The following is a 26,637-nucleotide window of genomic DNA, read 5'->3' on the forward strand; positions in this document are numbered from 1 at the left end:
CGAGGGTGAACGAAAATATCCGACGGTAAATGAACCCTCGGCTAAAAGGGGATATCTAGTAGTGACTACATGATGCACACACTGTCAACATTACATCATGGAGGAGGAATAGACTACTTTAATAACATCACTAGAGTAACACATAGATTAATAGTGATACAAAGCTCATGATCACATAAAGATCACACCATGGGAGAGAGAGATGAACCACATAGCTACCGGTAGAGCCCTCAGCCTCGGGGGAGAACTACTCCCTCCTCATCATGGGAGACAGCAACGACGATGAAGATGGCGGTGGTGTCGATGGAGATGACTTCCGGGGGCAATTCCCCATCCCGGAGGCGTGCCGGAACAGAGACTTCTGTCCCCCAAAACTTGTCTTCGCGATGGCGGCGGCTACGGAACTCTTCGTGGAATATGACTTGTTATTTTAGGGTTTTCGCGACGGAGAGAATATATAGGCGAAGGGGCGATGTCGGTGGAGTTTCGAGGGGCCCACACCCTAGCGGGGCGCGCCCTCCCTCCTGGCCGCGCTGCCAAGTGGTGTGGCCACCTCGTGGGCCCTCTCCGTCTCTCCTTCGGTGTTCTGGAACCCTCCGAGGAAAATAGGAAGTTCGGCTTTCGTTTCGTCCAATTCCGAGAATATTTCCTGTGTAGGATTTCTGAAACCAAAAACAGCAGAAAACAGGAACTGGCGCTTCGGCATCTTGTTAATAGGTTAGTGCCGGAAAATGCATCAAAATGATATAAAGTGTGAACAAAACATGTAGGTATTGTCATAAAACTAGCATGGAACATAAGAAATTATAGATACGTCGGAGACGTATCAACGGCGGGGGAGGGAGCGATGCCGGCGGGGGAGGGAGCGACGACGACGGGGGTGGGAGCGACGAGGTGCTGCCCCGCGCGCCTCCGCTTCACGCCGACGTGGGTGGCCGCCACCGTGGCCGCCACCTGTGCCGAGCTCGGGATGGCCGCGGGAGCGGGGGCGGGGGAGCTCGAGGGGGTGGCCGCGGGGGTGGGGGCGGGGGAGCTCGAGGAGGCCGCGACGGCGCGCCGGCGGCGAGGGAGGGCGCGGGAGGCGGCGCGGTCGCGCGGGTGGCGGTGGCGGCGGCGCGGGTGGGGAGGAGGAGGAGGAGGTGGGAGATGGGGAAGATTTTTCGCGCGTTCGCGTGGAACGTGTACAAGTTGTGGTAGGGGTTGGCCCCTCCAACCCTTACCTGTACAGGTCGGAGCACGGGTTGGGGCCTCGACCTCTAAGTTTTTTTTACAGATTTAGGGGTTCCACTAAATGGCATTTGGACCCTTAAATCCGTAAAAAAACGGTTGTATACAGATTTAAGGGTTCCATTAGACATGCTCTTATCGCGCTTTGCAAATTCTAGGACTAAATCTTCACATGCCATATAAATTCTAGGACTAAATGTGGAATTAGCTTGAGTATGCATTGAGATTCCAAACGTGCTGAGTTTGTGTTGCAAAGAAAAGCATGCTACAAAGAAAAGCAGGCTACGAGTGAACGAATGAACAGGCAAAAGAGCGACTCCCCTGTTGTGTACATAGCCCGACTTCCACGGTTCGTGAACTATGCGGACATGATCGAGACTCCTCTCCGATCAATAACCAATAGCGGGACCTGGAGATTCATAATGGCTCCCACACATTCAGCGATAACTTAGTGATAGATTGAACCATTAACATACGATACCAATTTCCTTTGTCACGCGATACTATACTTGTCCGAGGTTTGATTATCGGTATCTCCATACCTAGTTCAACCTCGTTACCGACAAGTACTCTTTACTCGTACAATGGCATGTCATCTCTTGTAACCTCGTCACATGTTTGCGAGCTAATTAGACGATATTCCACCGAGAGGGCCCAGAGTATATCTATCCGTCATCAGGATGGACAAATCCCACTCTTGATCCATATGCCTCAACTCATACTTTCTGAATACTCAATCCCATCTTTATAAGCACCCATTTATGCAGTGGCGCTTGATGTAATCAAAGTACCCATCCGGTGTAAGTGATTTACATGATCTCATGGTCGAATGATTAGGTTACTATGTATTGAAAACTTATAGCAAGTTGAACTTAATGACTTGATCTTATGCTATGCTTACTATGGGTGTGTGTCCATCACATCATTCAACAATGATATGATCTTGTTATTAATAACATCCAATGTTCATGATCAGAAAACCATGATCATCTATATCATACTTTACTACGCGCACGGCGCGGGTGTACACGGCCTGACTTACCACGGTTCGTGAACTATGCGGCAGGGTCTCCGTCAACGGGGCGTTGCTCTGCGCCGCCGCCGAGTCCGACCCTGGCCACGTGCACGGCACCTGCTACTCCAGCCCCTTCAAGCTGGTCAGAAGGCACCCGAACCGGCTCCTCGCATGCGTCTACTCCTCCAACACCGGCCTATGGGGCGATCTCATCTCATCGGAGTCTCCATCCGACATCCATGGTAAACCCGCCGTCAAACGCCCCGAGGGACGGCAAGTAGGCTAGGATGATCACCTAGCAGATTTCATTCAAAGTTTTAAAATATAACCAAATTTGAATAAAAAACTTTTATTTCTTATCAATTTACATGGTTTGGCGCCTTGTTTGGAGGACGCGGGACGCTCCCCAAAAGCAATATCACTTGCGGGGTTCCTCAAACGTTCGATCCGGTGTTTTATCCGAACGTGATTTGAGGAACACAGTTGGAGATGCTCTAACTATAGTTAAGTCGACGGTTCAACAAGTGAAGTAGAAATAAAAGTGGAAAGCTCACGCTAAGATCAAAACATAAAATTGAACTATAGTTCCGATTGTAAAAGTAAACATGGAACCGACAACTAATCAAGGAGAATTGAGGCAAACGATGTAGCAACCCCTCCGATATCTAAGATGCGGGGTCCATGTCACAAGAAGAAGGGTAGATCGCCGCTAGCTCTGGGCCGCTGAGAATGGCCCTGAGGCGCCTCATCTGCACGGCGGGGATCTCCACCAATGTCTTGATCTTTTTCTTTGGAGGAGTCGGCGTCTTGTTGGTGGCGGCGCCCATCTCGTGTCGCCCACACGCAATATGTACGCACTCGTAGTCAGCCAACGTATCATGGTCGTCGAGCTCCTTGGCACGGTAGGAGACGCTTTGGCAGGCCACCGGGACCCCCTCCGCCTTTTCCACTAGCTCCTTAATCTTGCCTACTGTGGCCGTAGCCTCGATGTCCAGCTCGACAACCCTTGTTCGCATACGAACGGGCCAGCGCAAGAGAAGGTCCATCATTGTGCTGCCCCGGACGCCATAGTCAGCGAGCGTGTGGCCATCCTCCATCTGCTTTCCGTTCCAGATGAGCCGCTGCTTCGCTGGCCGGAGCTCGACGCCCACCCGCCGTTGCATCCTGAGGCGGAAGCTCTCCACGGTGTCGCTGCTCTCGACGTCGGAAACGGTGATGGTCCCGCCGTTTGCGCGCACGAACAGCTGCATCTTGGTCTCCACGAGCTGGATGGTGGACGAGTCGGTGACGCCGTGCTCGGCCAGCGTCGCGCCATCGTCGTCTGGCAGGGCCGAGCAGGCGAACACGAGGCGCTGCTGGAGCGGAGGGATCCGCTCCATGCGGTGGAGCCTCGCCTTGACGGTCGCCACCGTGTCGTCCCTAGAGACCTCTAAGGCGACGACCTTTAGGGCGACGGGGGCACGGTAGTCTGGGCACGCGTCGCGGGGCCTAGGGAGGGTGACGAAGACCGTCATCTTCTTCGTCCTGTTCTCTTCCTCATTGACTTGGGCTGCCATGTGCGTCTGCTTAGCTTGGATGGTGCGGCACCGTATGGCCTTTTTTCAGATCACGTAGGGTAGATCTAAGACGGTTTTTTTACCGTTCCAGGGTTTCGTGTTCCACATCTCGTAATCGACGGCTGTCCGGCCGACTCCGTTATTAGGTTTTGCCTCCGTATTCCTTAGTTATATTACTTATATAGGACTATATGGGAAATACTTTGGTTAGATGGAAGGAAACGTGCTGCGCGAGAAATAATCACGGATATGTCACATTCAGGAGTCTACGAGCGAGGTAATCTGAAACATGATTATAGTAGCACATGAGTATGAATAACCACATGTATGCTAGAGACAAAACAATATACTATTAAAGCTCCTGGTTCATGCCGTTCGTTGCTGTATTAAAGCAATCTGATACGGTAGAGCTCGCAACAATAATGGATGGAAAACACTTTCGATCCGGCGACCGATCGCTCGCCAGCGATCGGTCGTCCCGCTCGCTCCCACGCGACCCTATATGGGCCTGGTTTTTCGGCCGAAAACTGGAGTGTTGCTTTTTTTAAAAAAGAAATGTACAGTGTTATTTCCAGATTTGTAACAATTAGATAAAATTTTGTTATAACTCACATGACATAATTTGTAAGATTTTTCTAAGTGATATGTTACAAAAATGTGTGTTTCTTGATATGCTGTAAACGCATGACTTTTTTATTGTAATTATTTGTGATTTTTGGTGTATTTGTTTTAGTCATGGATACTGTTTTTCGTAGAGATGTTGTATATGCTCGTTAGTTTTGTAACAAATGCCTATAAAAATTGTAGAGAAAGCATGTCAGAGATGTTGTAATATTTATCTGGACGTTTGCCATAAATTATTTTGTTGTAATCGCCAATAATTTTTGGTAAAAATAGCTGGTGATTTTTGTTGTAATTTGATATATATAAAATGTGTTATTTTTAACCAATTTTTCACAGCCACGAACACATGTTTTTTGTTGTTATAGCTTTTGATTTTTATTGTAATTGCTGTCAATTTTTGTTGTAAACCAACCTATAGCAAAATAATTGTTGTTTAACCACTTTTTTATAAGACTATTTGTTTACATTTTTTTGTAATTTTTTTTGTTGTAATAGTACATTTTTTTTGTAAGCAGAGTGAGAGATTTTGTTGTAATACTATGTATGAGACTCGGACCAGTCGTCGAGTGGTAGTTTTGTTGTAAATATTGAGAAGGCCAGGCCCAAAGAAACATACCCTTTCGGGTTAACTGGGGATGTAAGGATTGCGGGTTGAGTTTACAGAAAATCGGGGGAGGGGGGGGGGGCAAATGCAAAAATTCCGTCGCGTGTGATTCTGGACGTCGGATCACGATCGTACGGCGCGGAGAACAACCGATTTTGGGCTGCCCATCAGCCGACCGACGCGTAGCGTTTGCCATAATGGATTCAACATCACCACAATCATTTCAAGAGTGGATTTTATACTTACACACATGGGTGTGGGTACCTGGGCATGGGCAGCCCGGCCCGACCCAACCCAGCCCGGAAATCCTGGGCTGGGCCAAGCCAAGATTGCATGTTGGCTCGGGCTCGGGCTGAGATTTTGTAATATCCCAGGTATTGGGGTTACAAAAATAGAGGAAACAGATGTGTGCATTGCATTCATGTATAGAAAATCTGGGGAATTTTCGCGCTTTAAAGTAAAACAGTCACAGTAACTGAAGTTTCACTTGACCTTGGTGGAATTGAAGTAGCTCATCAAGTCAAGCGTTATAAACCTCAATGTGACTTTGTTAAAACCTTGCTTTGGGTAGAGATAGTTTGAACCAAGGGGTTAGATCAAATGGAACTGATAATCAACACAACAACCCTTTACTCAATGATCAACTACTTGATCTTACAACATATCCTAATATGGTAATCATTGCCATAACACAAGAATATTTGTTAATTGCAAACCAAGTAACAATAAAATGGAGAAACTATTCTTCACTTATCTTTTCCATGTCTTAAACTAATCCTTAATCCTACCATGAACCTCATGGTATTCATTCTACATTATTCCTGGAAACAAGATAAGGAGATTCAACTTAAGAAATATATATTCTTCTCTATTCCAAATAGTTTTACATCAAACCTAGAGAGGTGAGAGTTCTATCATAATTATTAGAGAAGCAATAACAAACCTAGAGCTAAACCTTGGATATACATCCAAGTATTCAACTCATCTTTAAGAGGAACCCTAGGATATTATTCAAGACATTCCTAGAGAGAGAAACCATTTATGTAAAACATAGATATTGATGATCACATCAATCCCTATGGAGCCTAACCTTAAGTTAGTATTAAATTCCTTTCCAAAATGAGAGAGATCAATCATACAAAACATAGCTTTATCTATTGAAGAATAAAGGACAACCATTGAACTAGAGTGTTAGGAGTACACCATAACCTAGAATAATCCATTCTTATATAAGAGAGATCAATTATGGTGTTACACTCAAGATAATTGAGACAACCATAACTAGGCCCATTCAAGAAACTATAAAAGAAAGGATATATAGTGCTATTCCTTGATTGATCTAGACAATGCTTGATCATGGAAGTGAGAACCCATTTAATGAGAGATCCCTAGGAATCCAAACCTTGATCATTATAAATAAGTGATGATCATAAACCCTAAGAACTTGAGGTAAAAATGTTAAGAACAAGATGATCATGCCTAATCCATGATCATGCTCTTGAGGTATTGAGGATAAACCCTAAAAGGATAAGTAGATATCCTTCACCACATGAAATCATAGGGAGGTAATTAATAAGCAACCCTAAACTTATACTCCAACATGAACTTGTGAACCACTTGGTGATCATAAGTAGAATCCTACCATATCTATATTTCATAAATTAATGAACCTAAGAAAACCTTAGAGTTAAACACTATACCTCATATGGTGAGAAACCATATACCCATATGACCAAAGTTAACTATAAAAAGAACCATAACCAAAGTAGTTACTTAAATGATAAATTCAGGTTAATAATAGAAGTTAATTGGTAGAAGATAAAACCAATTCTCAAATCCTTAGTAATTAGGGAAACACATGAAATATTAAGCAAGTAAACACCTTATCATAGTTAGGGGAGATTAAAACCTAGCCAATGCAATATGGGTCACCTCATTCACACAAACTAAAACTATATCTCAACCCTAGTTATGGTATCCCTATGGTGATTACCATATAAACCTAGACCATAATTGAGAATTAAATCAATGGCCATTAGGTAAATATCACTAGAACCCTAGTGTGGCATATTAATAAAATCTTATGCTTCAAGTATTAAACCTGAGAAAAACCCTTGAGTTACATCTTATAATTAAACCACAAGACCTTAATCAATAAGTGCTCACATGAAATATCAGGCAAGTGATTAATTCCCTAAATAGAAATCAAGACATAACCAAAAATTCTGAAATACTTTGAGAAGAAAGTAGTAACTCTTAGAATTCTAAATTGAATGGAATTCATAACAAAAAGGAAGATGAAGTAAAAATATCAATTCATGTCTAATTGCTATTTTGAATAAGTTCACAAATATGCAAATAATCTAATATAAAATGTGAATTCAAATTGAATAAAGAAACAATAGTCAGTATACTAAATCTTGAATGGATTAGCATAATACAAATATCTGCAAATAGAATGGTATTCAAATATGAGCTAAAATAGAAAATATACAAAAGGAGAAATAAAAACAGAAAAGAAAATTAAGAAAAAGGGGAGGCTTACCTCTCGGGCCATACCAGCCCAGCAGCAGCCGGCAGCACAGCCCAGCACCACGGCCCAAACACCAGCCCAACATAAGCCCATCATACCCCTTCGTGAAATATCGGCGAGGGAGGCGTCGTCCTCATCCTCTCCTCGCTCCTGGACGACAGCACGACGACGTGCTCGTCCCTCTCTCTCGCTGGCGTCCTCTCCCCGCTCGGCGTTGTGACGAGGCGCAAACCATCGCCGTATAAAAGCCCACGAAGAGTTCTGAGCCTCAGTTTCTTCCTCATTTGCCCCAATTAAGCAAACCCTAGTTCGTCCGGCCATCGTCCTCGTCGCCGGTAGAAACCTCCCCAGGCCAAGCCGTAACCACCATCGGCACCGCCTTGCTCGACTTGCTCTGCTTGCAAAAAGAATCGAGCTATGGTGAGCTGTAGCGCCATTGCCAACCTCGCCTCTCCGACGGCCGGCGCCATTAAATCCGGCGAACCAGACCACCATTGACCTCGCCGTCAAGCGCGTCATGCTCCTGGTGAGCTCCCTAACCTCCTGGTATGCTCGCCTCGGTCGATTACACACCGTAGCCTCGCCGCGCCGTTTAACTGCCTCCGCCGCCGCGGTATGTGCTCGCCGGAGCTATTCCGGTGACCATTAGCTAGCGGCGCTAGCATCAATCGACTCCTTGTCGCGTGCTGGGGAGAATGGTAGTCTCCACTCATCAGGGGGGGGTCTGAATCGACGACGCCGGCGTGGATTTCCCGCCGGCAGTGAGCTCGTCTGCCACGTTTTCGATTTTGACCATGGTCCATGCTGATGTGGCAGCCACCGTGGCAGTGGCCCACGAACCAGTGACTGTGTGTAGTTTAGTCTGGGTAAGTTTAGCAGTTTCGTTTAATTTCAAAAATTCATTAATACCTGCAACTTCAAATAATTGTGGAAAATTCATAAAAGCTCAGAAAAATATAAATGAGATATCAAAATTCTTATAAAAGAAAAATCTATCCAATAAAAATATAAAATGAACTTTATATTTTTAATATAAATCCAATTATTTATTACTTGTCAATTAAGCCTTTCCCTTTAATTCCAAATTTAATTAAAATCCAATAATTAGGAAAACTTCAGAAAATAAATAAAAACCAATAACTAATTAAGGAAAACATTAAAATTAATTTTCCTTTACTATTAATTTATTAAATCCTTATTAGGAGGATTTAAACCCTAAATAATAATTACCTTAATTATTAATTCATTAAAAATAATAAAATGCCAAATCCAACATTATTTTTATTTCAAAGTTATTAATAACTTCAACCTTAAAGTGAAGTTATTAATTCAAGAACTTCAGGGTATTTAGAAAACCCTAATTTCATAAGTAATAGAACCAGGAACTCATCATTTCATGTGAAACCTAAAAGACTAAATTAATTAGAAACCCTAGTTCCATTATTACATGTGAATCCTAGTTTGCTTCTAACCTAAACCCTAGGTTAGAACATGTGATCATGTTACTTCATTAGTAATCATAGATTTATATTTAGCAACTAAAGGACATACCTATGTTCACATTAAATGTAAAAGACCATCACTAATATATGGGTAACCCATGTGTCCATCCTCTTCAGACCTAAATGATCAAATAAGGGCAACCAAATGCAAACCCTAACTCCTATCTTTAGAGATATCAATTTTAATTAACCATGCTTAGCATCACACCATTGTGATGAAAACCAATAGCACATAGGCTCAATAATTATCATTACATAACCAAGTCCATCGAACACTACAAATACTTCATAATTATGAACTATCCTATTTAGGAGCCAATTATTCCTTCCTTAGTAAATCCAGTAGCAAAACCTAGACAACCTCAACCTTAATTGATATACTTCTTATTATTTAAGAAGTATGTTCTTCAAAAGTTATTCTTTTGAAGAAAATAAGGAATCATCACCAACCCTGCTTATAAGGACCTATAAACCCTAGCCAGCTATCATTAGCAAGATAAACCAACCTTGACAACAACCATGTATAATGAATTGCTTAGGATGCCTAGGCTTATCTTAACCTTACAAGCCCTAGGTGTCGATGAGCCCAACATTGTTGTGATCCATCTAACACTTACTCCCAAAAACTACTTGGAACCATAATAAATTATAGAACTTCACCAACCTAATTATCATACTTGTTCTTCATTAATGAACATGTTCTTCAAAAGTTATTCTTTTGAAGTATATGATAATTAATCCTTAACTATGCAATCTAGTACTAAAATTGACCACTGTTCTTTACTTGATAACATTATGCCCATTATCATTCTTTGTGTGCTCAATTGATTATTATTCTTTATTGTCTACCTGTTGATAATACCAAGTAATCACACCTGAATAAGAACCTTGTATGTGAATCACTCTAAAAGTGCAACACACCCTAAACCAATCATTACAACTCACTAATCCTAAATCATCGGGGTTAGGTCACGCTTAGAGCGATTGCATCTCATACTTATGCATTATTGCATCCTTGCCAATCTTTTAAACATCGTCCTTACCGGACGATGATGCTATTTCAGAATTTGGAGTTATTGCGTATCGAAGACCTTGCCTGCATAATCTTGCAGTCAAGAAAGGCAAGTTCATCACTTGCTCATGTCATTTGAGTATCTTTATCAAATTACTTGCAAAGTACTATGATTATCACTACTGCATAAAAATCAAAACCACTACTTTCATAACTATGAATATGACTATGTGGTGGGCAATGGAACCATGGATTGTGTTGATATGGTGGAGGTTCCATTGCACGGGCTTATATCCATCTAGGATTAAACAACAAATGTCGCCAGTGATTCTTGTGCCGTAATACCCGTGTTAACCATAAGATCCGGAGTGGGACGGAGTAGTCAAAAGTGTTTCCACCTCTCGTTCATCAACGGATGCGCTTACCGTAGCAGTTGTGTCTGGCGGAACAACCGGAGGGTGGGGATCCCATTCTAATTCCCCACGGTAAAGCATTGCTTGCCGTAGCAGTTGTGTCTTGCGGAACAACCGGAGGGTGGGGATCCCATTCTAATTCCCCACGGTAATGCGGTCTATGATGGGTTGCAGCTACCGGCGTAGGAGTGTATGGTAGAGCCCAAAGACTTTGTCGTCGTGGTCGGGGTCCACCCTGAAATTACGGGAATAATGGGACCGGCGTGGACCCAGGGTCGGGGCATGCAACAACGGGTGGGTGTTCGAGGTAGCGGAGGAACATGATTGGCTAGACCTTATACCGGGCCTCACACCATAGGAAGTGTGGACGGGAAGATCACCCGGTTGGCACCAAGGTTAAGATCTCTTATGGGTAAAGCAACACACCTCTGCAGAGTGTAAAGAACTGTGACCTGTCACTCCCTGTTCCGGGATGAGGAACTGCGAACGCGGCCGGAAAGGAGCTCCATGAAGTTCTAGTAAACCGGTGAAGGCTGACGGACATAGTTCTTCTGAATAAAAGCAACCTTTTGAAGAAACGATTATGAAAACCTGCATTGGTATTAGACTTTCTGGTCTAATGCCGTAGCTAGTGCATTAAACACCTCTTCCCTATAATGAACTTGTTGAGTACGCTCGTACTCATCCCACTCTTAAATCCCCTGCTTAGATATGGAGGCATTGAAGGAGGATCTACAGTGCAACTCGGAGACCGAGGAGTCAACAACAACTTCACGGGACATGACCCTGTCAGAAGAATCAGATACCACATCCAACAAGGAGAAAACCTAGATTAGCAATAGAAAGGAACTTTCATCCTAAACCTAGCTCATACTTAGCTAGAATCTATGCTTAGCCTCTATAGCTAGTTAAATACTCTACAAATAGAGTTCGTGATAAGACTAGACTACGAGTCGTTCTTCTGGAGTTATTTGCAGTTTTACCTCATTGTAAAGTAGGAGGCTGTGATGATCTTATGTAACAGAGTCAGTGTTGTAATTCTATAGACATGCCTTGGACCCGCATATGTTTCTGTTGTACCACTCTGAGCGATATAATACTAGTGGAACGGTGTTTCATTGGTGTTATATCAGACTTGCATACTACACCATGCAGTGGTATGCCGGGTCACCACAGTTGGTATCAGAGCAAATGCTTTGACCTTAGGATTAAAACCCTTTAAAGGAGACCTATAGGATTGGTAGTGTCTATAGGAAGTTTTCCTAGGTAAACCAAATACTTCTTATGACTTGGGATGGATATTCACTTGAGAATAATCCTGACACACTTGAGTCAACATTTCTTACCTATCTTTACTAAGTAAAGATAGCCAATTCCAAGTATGTAGAACATCAATAAGTCTTTAAAACAATAGATGAGTAGATCACAGTTGGTATACAATACATGGTAGCCCAAAGAGAGGATACAACCATAAGGAAGATATCCTATTGGAAGATGTGTACCAACACATGTTATGGTTAAATAAGAATTACTCAGACCTGCACTAGAAGTAATATCAAGTGATGAAGATAATTAAGATATCCTAATAGAAGATGTAGACCCATACAAGTAATAGGGTAAGTAAATTATCTAAACTTGTGAAACAATTGATAGTAAGTGATAACTATGAGTCATATGAGGTAGTATAGACCATGATGAGTCAATCATGGGAGGTAAGGAAGAGTGATAGGAATAATTTATGCATACTTACAGGATAGAGTTGTTAATCATATATGATTCACTTGAGAGTCATTATGTGATGGACTAGAACATCATAAACATTTGGTAGCAATACAATAAGAAGCCAAGTGCTAAATAATAGTACAAGAGCTATGTTCCACAACCATGGTAATTGTGTCAGGTATATCAGGACCATAGTCTTATAACAGAAACACTTGGAAATATAGCAACTATTCAATAGTTATATGTTTAGAGTAGCCATGTTAGAACCTAGACATATCAGGTGAGATAGTCCTCAATAAAATGAAAGTTAAGTAGTACTTCCAAAGAAAATTAGGTTAACCTTAACTATCCTAGACAACTTTGTTTCTAGTTTATCTCATTGCAATTGTGCAATTAAGGTAAAAGTTGAGACAAATCATAGAATCCAATATATTCGTGCTAAGTATCACGATATAGACCTATCTTATGTGGTGTTATATACTACACATCTCAGCCTGATGTTTAGAGATGTCTTACTCAACGATTATTATTCGGGCTTATGATGGTGTGTATTATAAGCACAAAGCTGAATCTTCTTGGATTTTATTGGATTTTCATTGTTTGACTAGATCCATACATGAAGTTTGACTTTGGTATGCAAATGCATGTTGCAATATCAAGTCCTTACTTGGTGCTATAGATCTAGAGGGTAATGGTAAACGTGTGAGGAAGTGACGAGTTCTAAAGATTCCGAAGATAAGATGAAGGTTCATCAGAAGAAATGAGTAAAGTTATGGGAAGCAACCACAAAACTCTGAAGGAAGTATCAATCAAAACTCATGCTTTACCTCAACAGAGGAGTACTTTTGTACGAAAGAAGCATGAAGGTGAGAAATATAATGATTATGGGGAAGCTGAAGCAGATCCATAGTCAACATAGAAGAGGGAATGCATGGGAAATCACTTAGGATACTATAATCATAGTGTCAGCTAGTGGTTTTCTTGCAACAATAAACCCTCGAAAAAGGAAGATGACCTATGAAACCATAGCAGATATAAGAAAACCATAGTTGATATCAGAAGACCATAACTGGTATAGCATCAATACTACGAGATAAAGTAGAAGATGTCTCGTCCAGTTGATCAGAACCTATAATAGAATCCATTTTTTAGATATCAAATAGCCACAGTTGGTATAATAACCACAGCTGGTATCAGTTGGTATTACAAATAGCCCACGATTTAATTAGTTGTAACAAAAGTTTGTGAACAAATAAAAATCTTGTCAGCCAAATAGCTAGATCTATAAACATTTAGTCAAAGGATTCACATTGGATGTCCACAATTGAGTGGATACACCACAAAGTTTCTTCGCAAAACCTTAGAGGAATATAAATCATAAACAAGATCTATACCAATATTCTAATCATAAGTCCAATGGTTGGAAGAAAAAGGAGTTGAAGATTATAAGAAAACTCTAAGGGGTAGAGTAAAGATTGAGTTGGATATACAATAACTCAATACTTTAAGCTTGATAGAAGCAAAAGGTCTGAACTGAGAGGAAGTTCGATCTTATTTTTATAAGATTATTGAACACTACTTTCAGAAGGAAGTCGGACCAGAAGCCGAGGTTCATACCTCGAGGACGTAAGTAGTGGACTATAACTTGAGAAAGTGAGTAATATTTACTCAGAAGTACGAAAGCTCAAGTAAATCAAGCATAAAGAAGTTGGACGAAGAAAATACCATAGACCAAATACAGCTCAAGAAGGCCAAAGACTGAAGTAGAAAGTTATTAATAAAATTGAACATACCAATATCAAAGACTAATCGAATGATTCCTTTCATGAAACCTAAAGAAACCAAAATAGTTTTAGGTATTAATTATAATCCATGAATGGATAGACTAAATGAGTCTAATCCATTATTAGAAAAAAATAAACCATCATGACCAATTCCATGTTAAGTACCTTACTTAGTACCATTATTGCAGTTTTGGTACTAAGGGAAAACAAAGACCTATTTTATCAAATAGGAGAATGTTATCCAATTAGTCTTCAGTTAAGACTAGCAGCACCAGAAGAAGACTCAATCATTGAATCTTCAATGAGAAAGGAAACAAGCGTATAGAGTTGAAAGAAATCAAATAATTAAAGTTAGAAGCCATGGCTCAGAGATAGGTATCGGAGAACTGGAGTAAGAAAATAATGTTCGGAGACAAACCCTAATGGACTCCAGGAAGAATCTGGACAAGGGATATATTCAATTATATCCAGAAAGATTACTACGGAGTTCGAGAAAAGATTTAGTCTGCACAAGTCAGATCCACACTCCGAAACGTGAGAGAGATCAAACTTCGAGGACGAAGTTTAGTTTAAGGGGTAGAGACTGTAATATCCCAGGTATTGGGGTTACAAAAATAGAGGAAACAGATGTGTGCATTGCATTCATGCATAGAAAATCTGGGGAATTTTCGCGCTTTAAAGTAAAACAGTCACAGTAACTGAAGTTTCACTTGACCTTGGTGGAATTGAAGTAGCTCATCAAGTCAAGCGTTATAAACCTCAATGTGACTTTGTTAAAACCTTGCTTTGGGTAGAGATAGTTTGAACCAAGGGGTTAGATCAAATGGAACTGATAATCAACACAACAACCCTTTACTCAATGATCAACTACTTGATCTTACAACATATCCTAATATGGTAATCATTGCCATAACACAAGAATATTTGTTAATTGCAAACCAAGTAACAATAAAATGGAGAAACTATTCTTCACTTATCTTTTCCATGTCTTAAACTAATCCTTAATCCTACCATGAACCTCATGGTATTCATTCTACATTATTCCTGGAAACAAGATAAGGAGATTCAACTTAAGAAATATATATTCTTCTCTATTCCAAATAGTTTTACATCAAACCTAGAGAGGTGAGAGTTCTATCATAATTATTAGAGAAGCAATAACAAACCTAGAGCTAAACCTTGGATATACATCCAAGTATTCAACTCATCTTTAAGAGGAACCCTAGGATATTATTCAAGACATTCCTAGAGAGAGAAACCATTTATGTAAAACATAGATATTGATGATCACATCAATCCCTATGGAGCCTAACCTTAAGTTAGTATTAAATTCCTTTCCAAAATGAGAGAGATCAATCATACAAAACATAGCTTTATCTATTGAAGAATAAAGGACAACCATTGAACTAGAGTGTTAGGAGTACACCATAACCTAGAATAATCCATTCTTATATAAGAGAGATCAATTATGGTGTTACACTCAAGATAATTGAGACAACCATAACTAGGCCCATTCAAGAAACTATAAAAGAAAGGATATATAGTGCTATTCCTTGATTGATCTAGACAATGCTTGATCATGGAAGTGAGAACCCATTTAATGAGAGATCCCTAGGAATCCAAACCTTGATCATTATAAATAAGTGATGATCATAAACCCTAAGAACTTGAGGTAAAAATGTTAAGAACAAGATGATCATGCCTAATCCATGATCATGCTCTTGAGGTATTGAGGATAAACCCTAAAAGGATAAGTAGATATCCTTCACCACATGAAATCATAGGGAGGTAATTAATAAGCAACCCTAAACTTATACTCCAACATGAACTTGTGAACCACTTGGTGATCATAAGTAGAATCCTACCATATCTATATTTCATAAATTAATGAACCTAAGAAAACCTTAGAGTTAAACACTATACCTCATATGGTGAGAAACCATATACCCATATGACCAAAGTTAACTATAAAAAGAACCATAACCAAAGTAGTTACTTAAATGATAAATTCAGGTTAATAATAGAAGTTAATTGGTAGAAGATAAAACCAATTCTCAAATCCTTAGTAATTAGGGAAACACATGAAATATTAAGCAAGTAAACACCTTATCATAGTTAGGGAGATTAAAACCTAGCCAATGCAATATGGGTCACCTCATTCACACAAACTAAAACTATATCTCAACCCTAGTTATGGTATCCCTATGGTGATTACCATATAAACCTAGACCATAATTGAGAATTAAATCAATGGCCATTAGGTAAATATCACTAGAACCCTAGTGTGGCATATTAATAAAATCTTATGCTTCAAGTATTAAACCTGAGAAAAACCCTTGAGTTACATCTTATAATTAAACCACAAGACCTTAATCAATAAGTGCTCACATGAAATATCAGGCAAGTGATTAATTCCCTAAATAGAAATCAAGACATAACCAAAAATTCTGAAATACTTTGAGAAGAAAGTAGTAACTCTTAGAATTCTAAATTGAATGGAATTCATAACAAAAAGGAAGATGAAGTAAAAATATCAATTCATGTCTAATTGCTATTTTGAATAAGTTCACAAATATGCAAATAATCTAATATAAAATGTGAATTCAAATTGAATAAAGAAACAATAGTCAGTATACTAAATCTTGAATGGATTAGCATAATACAAATATCTGCAAATAGAATGGTATTCAAATATGAGCTAAAATAGAAAATATACAAAAGGAGAAATAAAAACAGAAAAGAAAATTAAGAAAAAGGGGAGGCTTACCTCTCGGGCCATACCTCAAAGCAATGACGGCAGCCAAGCACCACGGCCCAAACACCAGCCCAACATAAGCCCATCATACCCCTTCGTGAAATATCGGCGAGGGAGGCGTCGTCATCCTCTCTCCTCGCTCTGGACGACAAAGACGACGACGTGCTCGTCCCTCTCTCGCCGGCGTCCTCTCCCGCTCGGCGTTGTGACGAGGCAAACCATCGCCGTATAAAAGCCCACGAAGAGTTCGAGCCTCGGTTTCTTCCTCATTTGCCCCAATTAAGCAAACCCTAGTTCGTCCGGCCATCGTCCTCGTCGCCGGTAGAAACCTCCCCAGGCCAAGCCGTAACCACCATCGGCACCGCCTTGCTCGACTTGCTCTGCTTGCAAAAAGAATCGAGCTATGGTGAGCTGTAGCGCCATTGCCAACCTCGCCTCTCCGACGGCCGGCGCCATTAAATCCGGCGAACCAGACCACCATTGACCTCGCCGTCAAGCGCGTCATGCTCCCGGTGAGCTCCCTAACCTCCTGGTATGCTCGCCTCGGTCGATTACACACCGTAGCCTCGCCGCGCCGTTTAACTGCCTCCGCCGCCGCGGTATGTGCTCGCCGGAGCTATTCCGGTGACCATTAGCTAGCGGCGCTAGCATCAATCGACTCCTTGTCGCGTGCTGGGGAGAATGGTAGTCTCCACTCATCAGGGGGGGGTCTGAATCGACGACGCCGGCGTGGATTTCCCGCCGGCAGTGAGCTCGTCTGCCACGTTTTCGATTTTGACCATGGTCCATGCTGATGTGGCAGCCACCGTGGCAGTGGCCCACGAACCAGTGACTGTGTGTAGTTTAGTCTGGGTAAGTTTAGCAGTTTCGTTTAATTTCAAAAATTCATTAATACCTGCAACTTCAAATAATTGTGGAAAATTCATAAAAGCTCAGAAAAATATAAATGAGATATCAAAATTCTTATAAAAGAAAAATCTATCCAATAAAAATATAAAATGAACTTTATATTTTTAATATAAATCCAATTATTTATTACTTGTCAATTAAGCCTTTCCCTTTAATTCCAAATTTAATTAAAATCCAATAATTAGGAAAACTTCAGAAAATAAATAAAAACCAATAACTAATTAAGGAAAACATTAAAATTAATTTTCCTTTACTATTAATTTATTAAATCCTTATTAGGAGGATTTAAACCCTAAATAATAATTACCTTAATTATTAATTCATTAAAAATAATAAAATGCCAAATCCAACATTATTTTTATTTCAAAGTTATTAATAACTTCAACCTTAAAGTGAAGTTATTAATTCAAGAACTTCAGGGTATTTAGAAAACCCTAATTTCATAAGTAATAGAACCAGGAACTCATCATTTCATGTGAAACCTAAAAGACTAAATTAATTAGAAACCCTAGTTCCATTATTACATGTGAATCCTAGTTTGCTTCTAACCTAAACCCTAGGTTAGAACATGTGATCATGTTACTTCATTAGTAATCATAGATTTATATTTAGCAACTAAAGGACATACCTATGTTCACATTAAATGTAAAAGACCATCACTAATATATGGGTAACCCATGTGTCCATCCTCTTCAGACCTAAATGATCAAATAAGGGCAACCAAATGCAAACCCTAACTCCTATCTTTAGAGATATCAATTTTAATTAACCATGCTTAGCATCACACCATTGTGATGAAAACCAATAGCACATAGGCTCAATAATTATCATTACATAACCAAGTCCACTGAACACTACAAATACTTCATAATTATGAACTATCCTATTTAGGAGCCAATTATTCCTTCCTTAGTAAATCCAGTAGCAAAACCTAGACAACCTCAACCTTAATTGATATACTTCTTATTATTTAAGAAGTATGTTCTTCAAAAGTTATTCTTTTGAAGAAAATAAGGAATCATCACCAACCCTGCTTATAAGGACCTATAAACCCTAGCCAGCTATCATTAGCAAGATAAACCAACCTTGACAACAACCATGTATAATGAATTGCTTAGGATGCCTAGGCTTATCTTAACCTTACAAGCCCTAGGTGTCGATGAGCCCAACATTGTTGTGATCCATCTAACACTTACTCCCAAAAACTACTTGGAACCATAATAAATTATAGAACTTCACCAACCTAATTATCATACTTGTTCTTCATTAATGAACATGTTCTTCAAAAGTTATTCTTTTGAAGTATATGATAATTAATCCTTAACTATGCAATCTAGTACTAAAATTGACCACTGTTCTTTACTTGATAACATTATGCCCATTATCATTCTTTGTGTGCTCAATTGATTATTATTCTTTATTGTCTACCTGTTGATAATACCAAGTAATCACACCTGAATAAGAACCTTGTATGTGAATCACTCTAAAAGTGCAACACACCCTAAACCAATCATTACAACTCACTAATCCTAAATCATCGGGGTTAGGTCACGCTTAGAGCGATTGCATCTCATACTTATGCATTATTGCATCCTTGCCAATCTTTTAAACATCGTCCTTACCGGACGATGATGCTATTTCAGAATTTGGAGTTATTGCGTATCGAAGACCTTGCCTGCATAATCTTGCAGTCAAGAAAGGCAAGTTCATCACTTGCTCATGTCATTTGAGTATCTTTATCAAATTACTTGCAAAGTACTATGATTATCACTACTGCATAAAAATCAAAACCACTACTTTCATAACTATGAATATGACTATGTGGTGGGCAATGGAACCATGGATTGTGTTGATATGGTGGAGGTTCCATTGCACGGGCTTATATCCATCTAGGATTAAACAACAAATGTCGCTTGATGATTCTTGTGCCGTAATACCCGTGTTAACCATAAGATCCGGAGTGGGACGGAGTAGTCAAAAGTGTTTCCACCTCTCGTTCATCAACGGATGCGCTTACCGTAGCGATTGTGTCGGCGGAACAACCGGAGGGTGGGGATCCCATTCTAATTCCCCACGGTAAAGCATTGCTTGCCGTAGCAGTTGTGTCTTGCGGAACAACCGGAGGGTGGGGATCCCATTCTAATTCCCCACGGTAATGCGGTCTATGATGGGTTGCAGCTACCGGCGTAGGAGTGTATGGTAGAGCCCAAAGATCGTTGCCGTGGTCGGGGTCCACCCTGAAATTACGGGAATAATGGGACCGGCGTGGACCCAGGGTCGGGGCATGCAACAACGGGTGGGTGTTCGAGGTAGCGGAGGAACATGATTGGCTAGACCTTATACCGGGCCTCACACCATAGGAAGTGTGGACGGGAAGATCACCCGGTTGGCACCAAGGTTAAGATCTCTTATGGGTAAAGCAACACACCTCTGCAGAGTGTAAAGAATCGTGACCTGTCACTCACTGTTCGGGATGAGGAACTGCGAACGCGGCCGGAAAGGAGCTCCATGAAGTTCTAGTAAACCGGTGAAGGCTGACGGACATAGTTCTTCTGAATAAAAGCAACCTTTTGAAGAAACGATTATGAAAACCTGCATTGGTATTAGACTTTCTGGTCTAATGCCGTAGCTAGTGCATTAAACACCTCTTCCCTATAATGAACTTGTTGAGTACGCTCGTACTCATCCCACTCTTAAATCCCCTGCTTAGATATGGAGGCATTGAAGGAGGATCTACAGTGCAACTCGGAGACCGAGGAGTCAACAACAACTTCACGGGACATGACCCTGTCAGAAGAATCAGATACCACATCCAACAAGGAGAAAACCTAGATTAGCAATAGAAAGGAACTTTCATCCTAAACCTAGCTCATACTTAGCTAGAATCTATGCTTAGCCTCTATAGCTAGTTAAATACTCTACAAATAGAGTTCGTGATAAGACTAGACTACGAGTCGTTCTTCTGGAGTTATTTGCAGTTTTACCTCATTGTAAAGTAGGAGGCTGTGATGATCTTATGTAACAGAGTCAGTGTTGTAATTCTATAGACATGCCTTGGACCCGCATATGTTTCTGTTGTACCACTCTGAGCGATATAATACTAGTGGAACGGTGTTTCATTGGTGTTATATCAGACTTGCATACTACACCATGCAGTGGTATGCCGGGTCACCACAGATTTTGAGCCCGCCGATCGGGTCAGGCCGAGCTACGGGCTGCAGTAAACCGTGATTTGAGCCGTAGACGGGCCGAGCTGGGTTTTGGGCTTGGCTCGGGCTCGATTTTAGGCCCGATGGTTGGACTGGGCCAGGCTCGAGCCTAGATGTTCTGCCTTAGGCTTTTTGGGCCTGGCCCGAAGCCCAACCCGGCCTGACTTTTGCCCAGGTATAGTATAGTGTGGGTGTTTTCATCACCGTCCGTTTATTTGTTGAGATTCGTGCTCACCATGGTAGAGAAAGATTCCTTACTCTCTCTTTTTTTTTATTCAAATCTCAAAGCGCACGACCAAACGATGCCAGAAATATCTACACCTATATGTGTAAGTATAAAAGTATTTTCAATCATTTGTTTCCAACTTTCCATAGGACACGGTGACATCTCAGGAGATCCATGCAAGGTTTCATACTTAACTGCATACAAAGAGGACAAACTTCCTAATGTATTAAGAGTAAGGCTAGCCATAGTGCTAGTATCATAGCTAGTATCATGCATATTGGTCTCACAAAAATGCTGATGTGATAGCTAATTAAAGAGGAGGAAGGATATTAGAGTAACATAGGTGAATACTGTATCATAGCGCATGTCACAAGAAAAGTTAATGCCAAATAAATCTTGTGCACAAATTTGCTTTGAGATTCTAAAAAACAATAAATATAGCATGAATATGATACTACATCATGATACTAACCACTGTAGAGATAGTACCATACATAAGTATCATATGCATGATACTACTACATGATACTTACCAGTTACCACTATGGCCAGCCTAACAACATGTTTTAGTTCCGACTCAAGGTCTTTGATTAGTTTTCAGGAAAACATGATCAATCTTTTTGGTTGGTAACAAAGACTGAACACAAAATATTACAGAAAAAGTGGAGGACATCGTGACAGTCAAATTTGTACAGAACATGGAACATTTAGGAGGAAATCCTAGTTCTAGGAGTACTTGTATTGTCTGACGAAACTGAATCTATCCACTGCAGATGCGGTCGTGGCTTGGCGGCGCCCAGACGAACACTCAGGAATGGACCGCCGCCGCAGCACGCGACTCCGTTCCCAAATCCAGCCGGCCGGACTTGACCGCCGCCGCAGCCCTCGCCTCCACCCCCGAACCCAGGCGAGCGATGAGGGACCAGGAGCGACCCGCCGCAGCAGCCCGCGCCTCCGTCCCCAAATCCGCGCCAGCGACGAGGGCGCCTCCTCCATGACCAGCCGCCGCGCCTCCCTGCCGGTCGACGACGACATGCTGCAGGAGATCTTCCTCCGCCTCCCGCCTACGCCGTCCTCGCTCGCCCGCGCCTCCGCCGTCTGCAGGCGCTGGCGGGGCCTCCTCGCCGACCCCAAGTTCCACCGCCAGCTCTGCGCGCGCCACCGGAACCCGCCGCTGCTCGGCTCCTTCGTGCCCAACGACGACAACGGCCAGCGCATCGTCTTCGCGCCCATGCTCGACCCGCCCGACCGCATCCCACCTCCGCGGTTCGACCTCGGACGCTGCGGCCACAACACGGACGTGCTCGGCTGCCGCCACGGCCGCGTCCTCGCCAAAACCCGCGTGTGGGACGCGGACGGTGGCCTTCCCAGCCGCGTCATCGTCTGCGACCCCATCACAGGCGACCAGCGCACGGTGGCCTTCCCACCCGACCTCGGCAGGGTCTCCGTCAACGGGGCGGTGCTCTGCGCCGCCGCCGAGTCCGACCCTGGCCACGTGCACGGCAGCTGCTACTCCAGCCCCTTCAAGCTGGTCCTGGTCACCATGTACAGGAGACACCCAAACCGACTCCTCGCCTGCGTCTACTCCTCCAACACCGGCCTATGGGGCGATCTCATCTCATCGGAGTCTCCATCCGACATCCATGGTAAACCCGCCGTCCTCATTGGCAATCGTCTCTACTGGCTGTCCGTGATCAACGGCAGCATACTCGAGTTCGATCTGGACGAGAACAGAATAGCTGTGATGATGGGGCCTCCTGTCACCCATACCGAACGCTGCATAAACCAGCAGATCATCAAGGCTGAGGATGGCGCCGTTGGCTACGCCATGCTGGTTTATCCTTCTCTCCTAATGTGGAAGAGGGACGTCGATGCTCATGGCGTTACCACGTGGGTGCCGTGGAAGATCATTGGAATGGATACCGTTCCTGAACTCCCTCCTCGGACCAAAAGAAGGGACAGAATTAAGGTTATGATGAGGATACTGATGTAGTCCTTTTACATGTGAATGGCACCGTGTACATGCTTGACCTTAAGTCGATGCAATCTACTGAGCTTTCTGGACCCTTGAATCATATCGGCACCTATCATCCTCTCAGGTGTTTCTATACGCCAGGTAACTGCTCATCCTTAGTGCTTATTGGATTGTGGGGGTAGCCCAAATTATACTTCGTACACACTAGCTAACAGCATAAGCTTAATCAGCAATTTTCTCTTAGCTTAACTTATGACTGTATGGTATCATTAGCTGTATTCATTCATGGTAGATCTAGCTCAAATGCCTAATGATTAAAGATGTAAAATCAAATGTCAATTAAATAACTCGGCTGGCATGTTTGGAACCTCAATGCTAGTTGTATTATTTTATCCGTTACATGTATAGGCTCTAATCTTGCTATTACCTTCTGAAACAATTGTTTTCTTTGCCACTTAATGAAGATCCAGAATACTAATTGCTTTTCTTGTCTTGAGTTAGGCTCCATGTATTTTAAATCGAATGCCCAAGTGTTTTGTTGTTAGAGTTTAGTAGCGTGGTGGTCATGTTTTAATTTTGTCTGCCTGGCATGAAGAGGGGTAGTTTATATGAGAAAATTCTAGAGTCCCTTATTTCTTAGTATAAGCTAGCTAGCTATAATACTTTCAGGAATATGGCTTGCATTTCATGTAGTTTTGTTTTCCGTTTCTAGCATCAAAGGTGAGCTATAATCATCTATAATTATAATTATGAGTTGAAAATGTGAGTTGTTTGGCTCAAGTTTTATTTGTCAGCTCATTTGTGTAACTTATGCTTCTTGGAACAGTCATTCGCGAAGGTCATGAAGTGTACGATCCATGGGATGAATGTCTGGTTTGATGTGCTAATGTGCTGAAATGGTTCTTAAGGTAAGAAGACCTTCTGGATATTGTTTGTGAGATTTCGTATGTTTGATTCTTTTCTGTTTTGGGGGAAACTATGTGGTCGCCAGCTAGGCGCATGCACCCTCAAACGGCTTTCATCGGACAATGGGGATTCACACATGTGAATGACACAGACAAACAAGTAAAATGACAGTGATCCACATATTATCAAAATGTGTTACATGGTGTTGATGTTGGAATAACCTCACTCCTAGGCCATGCCCAGAGTTCTCCCTTAGTATGGCTGTTTCATAATCGATAGGTGAAAGAAATATCTCAGTACCCTTTTTTTTACTACAAACAGCAGTCACATCATCGATATACAGATTTATTCTGTTGTCAATTAAGTAACTTGGTTGGCATGTTTGGAACCTCAATGCTAGTTGTATTATTTTATCCGTTACATTACATGTATAGGCTTTAATCTTGCTATTGCCTTCTGAAACAATTGTTTCATTGCCACTTGATGAAGATCCAGAATACTATTTGCTTTTCTTGTCTTGAATTAGGCTCCATGTATTTTAAAACCGAATGCCCAAGGTGTTTTGTTGCTAGAGTTTATTATCTTGGTCATGTTTTAATTTTGTGTGCCTGGCATGAAGAGGGATAGTTTATATAAGAAAATTCTAGCGTCCCTTATTTCTTATCAGCTAAATTCATCATTATGAGCTAGCTAACTGTATTACTTTCAGGAATATGGATTGCATTTTAATGTAGTTTTGTTATCTATTTCTAGTATCAAAGGTGAACTATAAATCATCTATAATTATAATTTTGAGTTAAAAAAGTGAGTTGTTTGTCTCAAGTTTTATTTGTCAACTTATTTGTGTAACTGACTCAATGTTGCTTTTCGTATCTATTTGTCTTTTCCTCAAAACTGTGAATTGCCTGATGACTTATGCTTCTTGGCACAGCCATTCGCGAAGGTCATGAAGTGTACTATCCATAGGATGACTGTCTGGTTTGATGTGCTAATGTGCTGAAATGGTTCTTAAGGTACGAAGACCTTCTGAATATAGTTTGTGAGATTTCACATGTTCGGTTCTTTTCTGTTCTAGGGGAAACTATCTGGCCGCCAACATGGCGCATGCACCCTAAAACTACTTTCATCCGACAATGGGGATTCACACATGTCAATGACACAGACAAACAATTAAAATGACGGTGATTCACATATTATTCAAATGTTCTTTATTGTGTTGATGTTGCAATCACCTCACGCCATGGCCATGCCCAGAGTTCTCCCTTGGTTTGGCTGTTTCATAATCGATAAGTTGAAAGCGATATCTCAGTACCCTGTTTTTTTTACTACATACAGCAGTCACATCATCGATAGATTTATTCTGTTGTCATCATATTCCTATGAGCTACAGCCAGTCATACCTGTTATAGAGCTCTCTGTATATATGTTTCTGAGTTGATAATGAGTTTGTTTCTCCAGGTGAAGGGATGACCGCTGCAGTTATCGCTGAATTTGTGGCATCGCATCAATGTGCTCGGCGGTGTTTACATGTTATCTGAAGAAAAAACTCGTCGTACTTTAGCTTAATTTCTAGTGTCGCAAGTCTGCTTTAAAATACATAATCTGGGGGATTTCTGCTTCTCCAAGTATTATTTCTAGTGACGTGCCTCGATTTTGTTCCGGTGATTTCAACTTGTGCCATATGCTATTTTGCATCAAATAATTCTTCGATTTTTGAATGACCCGATTCTCGTGTCTTGCTACCAAAACTTCCATACACAAATCTGTATCCTTTATCTTCATATATGTCATTGTGAATTTTCAGAACCTGTATATAAACAGAGTAATGTGAATATGCGATGGGCCAGGTGTTTTCATCATTTTTTAGCAACAATGTCATGGACCAAGAGTGCAATAAGAGCATCTCCAACAGAGGCTCTAAAATTTGGCGCTGTAAAAGTCATTTGCAGCGTGCTCAATCCGCGCGCGGCGCCGACGCGAGCTTCAGCAGAGACTCTATTTTACAGCGCAACAAGGAAGGCAAAAACAACCCTTCACCAGAGGCTGTAAAATAGAGCTCCATAAACAAGTTTAAAGCGATATCTCAGTACCCTGTTTTTTTTACTACATACAGCAGTCACATCATCGATAGATTTATTCTGTTGTCATCGTATTCCTATGAGCTACAGCCAGTCATACCTGTTATAGAGCTCTCTGTATATATGTTTCTGAGTTGATAATGAGTTTGTTTCTCCAGGTGAAGGGATGACCGCTGCAGTTATCGCTGAATTTGTTGCATCGCATCAATGTGCTCGGCGGTGTTTACATGTTATCTGAAGAAAAAACTCATCGTACTAGTGCCGCAAGTGTGCTTTAAAATACCTAATGTGGGGGATTTCTGCTTCTCGAAGTATTATTTCTAGTGCTGTGCCTTGACTTTGTTTCGGTGACTTCAACTTGTGCCATATGCTATTTTGTATCAAATAATTCTTCGATTCTTGAATGACCCGATTCTCGTGTCTTGCTACCAAAACTTCCATACACAAATTTGTATCCTTTATCTTCATATATGTTTCATCGTGAATTTTCAGAACCTGTATATAAACAGAGTAATGTGAATATGCGATGGGCCAGGTGTTTTCATCATTTTTTAGCAGCAATGTCATGGACCAAGAGTGCAACAAAA

The 26,637-nt window shown here is 41.4% G+C and overlaps 2 protein-coding genes across 2 annotated transcripts; one reads left to right on the forward strand and one right to left on the reverse strand.

Annotated features, from left to right (window-relative positions):
• Positions 1-2,907: 2,907 nt before the first annotated feature.
• LOC127314951 (polyubiquitin 11-like) lies at positions 2,908-3,798 on the reverse strand. Its single transcript, XM_051345493.1, has one exon. It carries the CDS (start codon positions 3,796-3,798, stop codon positions 2,908-2,910), a length of 891 nt encoding a protein of 296 aa, XP_051201453.1.
• An 18,016-nt stretch (positions 3,799-21,814) lies between these two features.
• Positions 21,815-26,193, forward strand: LOC127316360 (uncharacterized). The gene is made up of 4 exons (XM_051346751.2): positions 21,815-23,207; positions 23,893-23,974; positions 24,904-24,985; positions 25,431-26,193. Exon 1 carries the CDS (start codon positions 21,906-21,908, stop codon positions 23,082-23,084), a length of 1,179 nt encoding a protein of 392 aa, XP_051202711.1. The 5' UTR covers positions 21,815-21,905; the 3' UTR covers positions 23,085-23,207; positions 23,893-23,974; positions 24,904-24,985; positions 25,431-26,193.
• Positions 26,194-26,637: the final 444 nt, after the last annotated feature.

Source organism: Lolium perenne, chromosome 7 (genome assembly GCF_019359855.2).
Source record: "Lolium perenne isolate Kyuss_39 chromosome 7, Kyuss_2.0, whole genome shotgun sequence".
In the NCBI taxonomy this organism is placed as follows: domain Eukaryota; kingdom Viridiplantae; phylum Streptophyta; class Magnoliopsida; order Poales; family Poaceae; genus Lolium; species Lolium perenne.

Coding starts and splice junctions, on each gene's coding strand:
- LOC127316360 (XM_051346751.2), top strand. CDS start 21,906: ATGGACCGCCGCCGCAGCACGCGACTCCGTTCCCAAATCCAGCCGGCC.
- LOC127314951 (XM_051345493.1), bottom strand. CDS start 3,798: ATGGCAGCCCAAGTCAATGAGGAAGAGAACAGGACGAAGAAGATGACG.